The sequence below is a fragment of the Halyomorpha halys genome, unplaced genomic scaffold (genome assembly GCF_000696795.3).
Source record: "Halyomorpha halys isolate HHAL.00 unplaced genomic scaffold, Hhal_1.1 Scaffold10.1, whole genome shotgun sequence".
NCBI classification, from domain to species: domain Eukaryota; kingdom Metazoa; phylum Arthropoda; class Insecta; order Hemiptera; family Pentatomidae; genus Halyomorpha; species Halyomorpha halys.
The window spans coordinates 761610-770430 of record NW_027107501.1 but is presented as its reverse complement, the minus strand read 5'-3'; the positions used below and the strand labels follow the sequence as shown (position 1 = coordinate 770430).

The 8821-nt window shown below is 29.1% G+C and overlaps 1 protein-coding gene across 1 annotated transcript in view; it reads left to right on the top strand.

The window, feature by feature from the left end:
- Positions 1-8821, top strand: part of spin (Protein spinster) — a 197679-nt gene that overhangs the window by 181529 nt on the left and 7329 nt on the right. The window contains exons 3-6 of the mRNA XM_067045866.1: positions 3320-3471; positions 4563-4766; positions 5201-5335; positions 7684-7945. Coding sequence (XP_066901967.1) covers positions 3320-3471; positions 4563-4766; positions 5201-5335; positions 7684-7945 — 753 coding nt within the window. The remainder of the gene's footprint in view (positions 1-3319; positions 3472-4562; positions 4767-5200; positions 5336-7683; positions 7946-8821) is intronic.

Sequence of the window (8821 nt, the reverse complement as noted above, 5' to 3'; positions counted from 1 at the left end):
GTAAACGAATATTTACTATCAGCGTAATTTATTTTAAAGCTAATTTAGAAAAAAAAATTGTTTTAATAATTACGACTATTATGAGGTTATGGCGCCAGCTCGACTACTTAACTTGGTATACAACGACCATCTTATTTTCTTTAGAAGTTATAAAATCCCAGAGGGAGGGCTATCTGCATCCGAGTAGGCAGTAATGAAAAGGAAAGTGAGCATGATGGATGGTGATAAAAACTACAAGGCCGCTTGTAATGGCTCCCAAAGTCCATTTATAATAACATAATATGTCGAGCTAGGCTAAAAGGATTTGGGTATTTATAGGCCCCCATGTGGGTTCTCTAATTAGTCTGTCTTCAATATCAGGAACTCATTCGTATGCTATTATCTTCTACTGGAGAACCTTTTTTGTGGTGTTTAATCAGTTATGAATGCATCTTTCTTAATGTTACATAACAAATTCCTTTTAAATGTTTATTTTTTTATATTGTACAGTAAGTCAAAAAAATCGCCCGGTGTTAAGTTGAAATTGAATGGCTTAGAAAAAGAATGTAAGAAGTCACGATTTTGAAGTAAATTAATATTTTGAGCAAAATGCTTCGCGAATTACAAATGGAGTCAATAGAGGATTATATCAAAAAACGGGTCATGAAGTTCCACTCCCAGTTGCCGACATTTAAAGGAGTAGTGACCTACAACCTGGGAAACCCAACCTCAACCCGAAGACTGAAGCCCAGACTGCTGCAGGACATTCTTTCATAAATTATTAATAAATATAAAATTAATTCATAGTCACACTACTTCTATTTACTTATTATTATTATTCATTTTATATGGTATATTCATTATTATTTTTTTTTCTCTTTTCTTCTCTCTTCCCATTTTCAAATTAACTTGTTTCTTTTTACTATTAGAAGACAAATGTTTGTTTTATTTAAGTGTACCAATATCATTATTTTTTGTTATTAATTTTACTTCCCTCTTATTCTTATCTATTTATTTTATTTTTTTCTTTTAACAAGAACATTTTATATAGTTAGGGGTGTCATTTGTATGGCTATACACCCTCATAAAAAATATATATAATATAAGTTATATCAACCATATAAGGCCCACCAGGCCGATCTGGTATAAAAATAAAATAAAATCTAAAAAAAAAAAGAGCAAAATTCTTCTTTATTTCTGATGCTATTGTAATAATTTGTCTCAAATCGTAATCTCAACAAATTAAATTATAATATTGTGGAATATGAATTATATGAAACATAGAATAAGAATCATCGATTTTTTTTTAAAAGTGGACCTGTGAAGAATTTACATTAGGGGTATTCATGATATGTTAAATGCAAAATGTTTTAACATACTAAATGTTATAAGTATGGGATTGTAAGCTCCACAATTCAAAGTCCATGTTATATGTTAAATGCAGAGAGGCTCCTAGTTGATTTTCTTAACTTTTTTTTAACCTCGTATTGTTAACGAGATAATAAAATCTACTGCTTCATCACATCATCTTTTCATCTTTCCCCTACCTCACTTGTCCATTCTAGTTTTTTTTCTAATTACTTTATTATTATTTTCATTCATTACTTTATTAGAGTTCAAAAACGTCCAAAACAAAAACAACACCAACTACTGGTAATCCACCTATCAAAACGATAAGAGACAAAATGGTGTGAAGCTCAGCCTGACATCATTCTCCATTTAGCAATCTATTAACACTGTTAATCATGTTAAATGTTGTATCGTTTTGACATGCTAAAAGAAGTAAATTATTCTCCATTTGCGCGCAGTTGGGTTCTTCCATTCCAAAACCTGTACTACGCATGCTTCTGATAGTTTTTGACAATCAAAAGTAGTTGTTGGAACAGACCTAATATTTATTCGATCTTTGATCTCGCAAGGAGAATGTTACGGTATGTTCTCACCTATTTTGATGATTTTTTTGTGACTGTACATTGAAAAAATCGACATAAAAAATTTCATCATGGACCCTGGGAGCTGAGAAATAAATTAAAACACCCTGAAATATAGTTTACTCAAAAGAGTTTAGAAAATTGTCGGTTTTACCGCCAAAACATGTGTTTCTTGAACTATATATAAATATATAATGTGAACAGTCTTTTCAATGGAGTGAAGAATATCTATAAAAATTTAAAGTAAACTGGCGTTTGGAAAAATATATATGTATCCAAAATTTTAAACATTTTATTTTCAAGTGGATCTAAAATTTATTTAAAGATTTAAAAAAAAAAACACGTTATTCAGGAACCCTTTGGCGGATTCAAGCCAAATTTTGAGGCTAGGTAAAGATTTTTAAACTTCGCGATTTTCTTAAACCCAGGGTATTTCTGCATGATTTAGAACCAAAGATATCACTAAAAATAATTCATTGTTTTTACACGAACCTTCTAAAGTAATGATGGATAAGAAGAAGGAACTCCCTTCTTTTTAAGGAGGTCAAGAATTTCTAATGAAGTGAAGATGAGTTACAGATCTTGAAACTAAACCCTAATCTCGCATCTTAAAATTTCTGAACTGAACTGAACAGAACTGAAAAAAAATCTTTTTGTTATTGATGGTATGTTCAACATAAAAGATTGTTTACGTTCCAAATCTAATTCTACCAATAATTTTGTTATAAAAAATCTATAAGAGTATTTTACTAAAATGTTTTAAATCTATTTGATTCAAAAGCTGTTATTTTTATACTTTTTATTTTTCCTTTAATCTACTCCAGAAAACAATTGTTTTCCAAAGGACCCTGTTGATTTCCCCACTCTTTGTATACAATAAAGAAGTTTCAGAGTTTTAATTTTTTTTTCCAGCTCGCAGATTCCATTGTACGAAACAGTTGGGCATATGTCAAATTATTTCAATTTAAAATCACCAAAAATATTGTAATTAAAACATTTTAATGCACCATGTACTCTCCATGTTAGTTCATCAGAAATATAGAAATGACTACAGTTGTGGTTTGTACATTTATTAATAAGATGATATCCAGCATAAGATTAGTGCACTCTCCCTTAAAAATATTGTTGCAGTTTTTCACTATGAAACAACAGAAATTGGTGAAAAAAAGTCACTTTTTTAAAGATTAGTGCACTCTCCCTTAAAAATATTGTTGCAGTTTTTCACTATGAAATAACAGAAATTGGTGAAAAAAAGTCACTTTTTTCTTTTGAGGTTAATATCACTGTTTTGAATAAATCATCACTTGAAATGTAATTATTATTTTTTTTTTAATATTTGTGCTTTAATTAGTTTTTCTAGCCTTATATGTAACAGTGTAAATTAAAATTTATTATTATTTTTGTTACAGAATTACTATTGGTTCTTAACATTTCGCACCCTAGTGGGGATCGGAGAAGCAAGCTACTCAACTATAGCACCCACTATCATCAGTGACCTCTTTATAGATGATATGAGATCAAAAATGCTTTCATTGTTCTATTTCGCCATCCCAGTTGGAAGGTTAGTAAAAAGTATAGTATCCTACAGATGTACTACAAACTTCTTATATCTGATATGCTAATGGCCACAAACAACTTAATTGCAACCACTAAATGACTTTATTCCAGATTTTCCCTCTCTAACTGTCATAAAATTAAAATTATTCATTACAAATAGGTTTTTAACTGAATATGAACAAAATTATTGCTGCCTTTTTACATTTCCTTAACTTGTTTACTGAAACAACTGACTAGGTCAAAGAGTAAAATTTAAAATGCCCAAACAATTTTGATAGGTTCTCAAATTTCCCAACTTTTTGTCTTTAGGTAACTGCTAACGTAATCTCTGATCAAGATTTCAGTATTTAGCCTATCACTACAAACCACACTGCGAAATATGGAAAAATTAATTTCTGTTAAAAATTGTTTATACTTTCTCAGGCATTTTATATTGACTAAGTTTTAAAAATATCTTGTTACAAACATTTTGTATTATTCAAATATTTATCCAATCCCATCGCCCATCATATATTTACAATCTCGTGGAATTTAAATCCTCTGTTTACTCCTGCATTTCTGCTCTTCAGATTTATATACATCAAACCATCAAACCATCAAACCTCAACTTTGAGTAGATATTGCCTTGTCAAATCCTCTTCCCTTTGGAATTCCATTCCTATTGTGATCTATCACTCCAAAGTACTCATTCCACCTTCAAATCCCTTCTGTGCCATCATTTCCTAACCATTCAAATCCAAGAGAATAAATACCAATGATCCTTATTGCAATATACAATATCAAAATTTATAAATATCTATCTTATTGTCTCATTATTTTTACTGCTTAATTAATATTACTATATTTTATTAATATTAATACTCTGTTTCAAAGTTACTTAAAACTTTCATTATGATTTATTGTTATTTTACTTTTTTTCATTTTTATATATTTATTTTTTAATCCTTTTTTTACTTATTTATTATACCCTAATGATCTAAAGGCCATCTACTTACTATTCCTGAAATATTATTCTAAAGAAATTTGTCTCAGAATAATTAATGAATTGATTATCATTATGTACTTATAAATTAATGCTATTTTTAATATATACAGTGGGCTTGGCTACATCATCGGAGCTGAAACTGCTGAATTAGCTGGTAGCTGGCAATGGGGCCTGCGAGTAACTCCAGTTCTAGGAGCGGTTGCTGTGCTCCTCGTTTTATTCATTCTGGATGATCCTGTTAGGGGCTCTGTAGAAGGTGTGACAGTACATCGACCAACAACATGGATGCAGGATATTTTATCTTTACTAAAAAAGTGAGTTTAGATTTTTTCTTTAAGAAAATTTTTAACTTGATTCCTTATTTATGTTAAAATATGCAATTTTATATTAAGAGGACATAGATGGGCTTTGTCAGAATGAGAGTGGTCCTTTGACTAAGGTCTTCTGTGCCTACAACCCTTAAAAAATTAGTCCTTAACATTTGTCAGGAAATAATGTGAGATTTGGAGTGCAGTGTCTCTAAGTTCCAAAATCAAACACCTCTTCCTGTACTTATTATATATAATATATGATTTTTAAAAATTTTATTGTTTTGCTTTTTCTTTTGTATATTTTCATTATTTCTAACTTTGTTTTGTTTTTCTATATTTCTTCTCATACCCCCCTCCATTATTTTCATATATATCTCTAAATATACTCTCTAAATTGATTGTCTTTTTAAATTTTATTTGTGTTTGATTAATTTCAGTAAGAGCTTTATGCTTTCTACCGGTGGATTCACATGCGTTGCTTTTGTAACTGGTGCCTTAGCATGGTGGGGTCCACATTATATCCTACTCGGATTACATTTACAACCAGGCAATGAGAACGATCAACTTACTAGGTATTATTATATTATTTAGTTAGTTAAAATGTATTTTAACTAAAAATTATTGGTCTATTATTGATCTAATATTTTTATCATTATGATTTTCAATTAGTAAAGAATCTTCAGTTTGTTTATATCATAGGTTTTTCTCTAACCTAATGACTTAATTGTTGTATTTTCTCTGAAAGTCATTGGAAGATGGTGGGGGTTCATTGTATGTTCGTTTCAGAACCCCTAGGATACAGTTTTGTCTTTTCGGGGATGTATGGGATATATACATATGCTTATTTTTTCTTTATACCCATGTGTCTGGGGTTATTTTCTAGGCAGAACTATACTATAAAAGTGGGGTAGAATTTAAGCATTATTGAAACAATTAGATCATTTTCATTTCTTTACCAGACAAAATTGAGGAGAAAATACAACATAAATTGTAGGTAAGGAGTCCTTATACTCATGTTTTACCATCTTTTAATAATAATGTAAAGGTCAAGAATGAGGCACATCTACCAGTGCCCTCCCCCTTGGCCCTTTATGAACTTTTATCTTAGTATAATTCCATAATCTTGATATCTTAATCTCTAATTTCATCCTAACTAATTATCAAATAAGTTATTCCTTAGGATGAGTGAAGAATTAGACAAGTCATGAAGACAGTTTTACTGAATGGTTTTAAAATTTCCTTGAAAATTAAGCTGTGCAAATTTGTATAATTGATTCCAAACTAATGTAGTGAATTATTGAGTTACTCACTGAGCTATTTTTCAATTATTTTTGAAAGATTATGAATATTTCTGTTCTTATAAGATATTCAAATGTATTAAAATATATATTTTTGTCGTAGTGATCCAAAATTTTCCTAATTTCCTACCTAAAGCGTTAGAGTTTTTTACCGTGAAGTTTTCTGACAACTTTATTTATCAAAACCAAATGTTCGACTTTTCTATTTCTTCACTTTTGTGACTTAATTTTTTTATATAAGTGTTCGGTGTTCTGAAAAATGGGGGAATCCAATGATTTTCAGGAGAGCATATTTTGTACTTAACCTGGTCTGGAAACTTCTATTTGGGTGGAAAACCTGCTTTTAATTTTGATAACCTGGTAAATTCTAAATTTTGTTTCACATAGTTAAAATAATCAGTATTAATAACTAATCTAGTAAAAAGACAAAAATTTGATAATATCCATGTTGTTGAATTCGCCCCTTATTACAGAACACCTACAACATAGGTAAATAATTGATATATTATTCATTTTACAGAATATTGACAACATATATATGTATAATATTTATGTAAATAAGGCGTTTTCTATACAAAAAAGAAAAAAAAAATGATTCAATGATCATTTTCTATACAAACTTCTGGAAATGAAATAAAGTGTTAAAATTTTATTAATAATGATCATGTGTTTCCTCTTATAGATTAAGGCAGAAAATATTAAATCCATAATAATAATAATAATAATAATTAGAATTGAAAAACAATTTCCTAAGTCTATTCTAGCAGGAAATTTTGTTGTATTGTAATATGAGCTCATACTCTCCTATTTGGAAATAGCAGCTCACTCAATCAGACTGGCACTGCTGGGATTGTAAAGCCCCTCTACTTTCTTTTATAATTTAAAAATTTTCCTGCTAAAATTGATCAGCGTTGCCACCCCCTACCACTTCCACTTCCATTTCATTCTCGTGACACAAGATCCATTCACATTTTTTTTTCTTGAGTTGTAAAGAAGTTTCACTTCAGAAAGTTAATAGATCCACTTCTGAAAAGCAACAGTTTTTCTTTTACTAAATTAATTTTTTACACAAAAACAAGTGTATTAGAAAAATAAAAATTTTCCTTTATCAAATAAGTGTTATAAATTAAAATTGTCTACACAAGATGGTCCCATGATAATTTTTAAATAATAACTTTCTATAATTGGATATATTGACTTTTGATTTGAAAAACTCCTCAAATAAAATATCTTCATATTTTTCTATTCATACTTTTATTTTCATTATAAATATATGATATTTATATATTTATATATAGTTGACCGTAAAATTTAAATATCAGAAGAATGCGGTCAAAAAAAGAACAAATAGTTATAAACTATTTGTTCTTGTTTTTACCGCAACCCAGACCATCTTCTTAATATCTGATATTTAGTATGTATTTTTGATTATATTACATATTATATATATTTGTGTTCTGTAGTTCAATAATGTCTAGCTTCTGTGAATGTTCTATTTCACTAAGCTAAAAAGTTGCTTGTGTTGTACAAAATGTATACAATTTTTTATTTTTTTTTGCTATGTGTTAAGTTAACACTGTGTTTATAAATTATGTTTTACCATGTTGTCTTGTATGTCCCAGTGTTTCGTTCAAGTTTGGTCTGATAGCAATGTTCGCCGGCCTCATTGGTGTGCCCCTTGGCTCTATACTAGCGACACGCCTGAGACCTAACCTCCCAAGGATTGATCCTATCCTTTGTGCTGTCGGCCTTCTCACCAGTGCTCCTCTAATTTTTGCAGCGATAGTTGTATCTAAGACTAATACTACTGTCACATATGTGTTAATTTTCTTTGGGGAGTTGGCTCTTAATCTGAACTGGGCGATAGTGGCCGATATACTTCTAGTAAGTATTAGATTTATTTTGTAATGATACAAATAGTTTTCTTTAAATACTTATGTAAACTTATCTCTGTATATATCACAATTAAATAATTTGTCCTTAGAAGTTTATTACAATTTCAAGTAATAAATAATTATGATTTATTTATTGTTATCAGATAACTTTTATTTTATTTGAGGAGAAAATGGTTGAAGGGTGTTGTCATGAGTGAAGTACACTTATAAATGATAATTTTTTTTGTCCCAATGTTTTGGCTTGAATTTCAGGTCTTCTTCAATGCAACAGTTGTTGGAAATGCCACAAAGTCTCATAATATTCACTTGACCTAAACTTTCTGAAATTTTCAGTAACTGTTGAATTCAGGTCGAATTGTTGCGACAATAAAGGAAATATCATTTTTTAATATTCTTCACTTCTGACCGCACCCCCTCCTCTCCCTGACCATCTTCTCCTCATATTAATTGACAGTCAACAATAAACACGTAATTTTATTTCTATGTTAACACATACTATTATATTAACATATACTATATACTCACAATTCGCCTGCATATCTCTGTGTGTTTATATATATATCGATTAATGTAATTACTAATTGTAATTTTTTCATTGTTAGAAAAAATATATAACTAATAATTTTCAATTAATATACTTCGAATTAAATAAAATACAATTTATACAATAATTTCATAGTATAATGGTAATAATAAACTCGATACTAACTTTAGAGTAAAACATAAATAGAAATAATAATAGTAATGATTTATTTATTTGTTTATGGGGCAACCCCTGTACTAATAGCAATATATATAGCACCAGTTTTAGTAATATATTTTGGAAACTTTTTGGATTAATTTCATTCTTTTTTTTTTTTTTTTT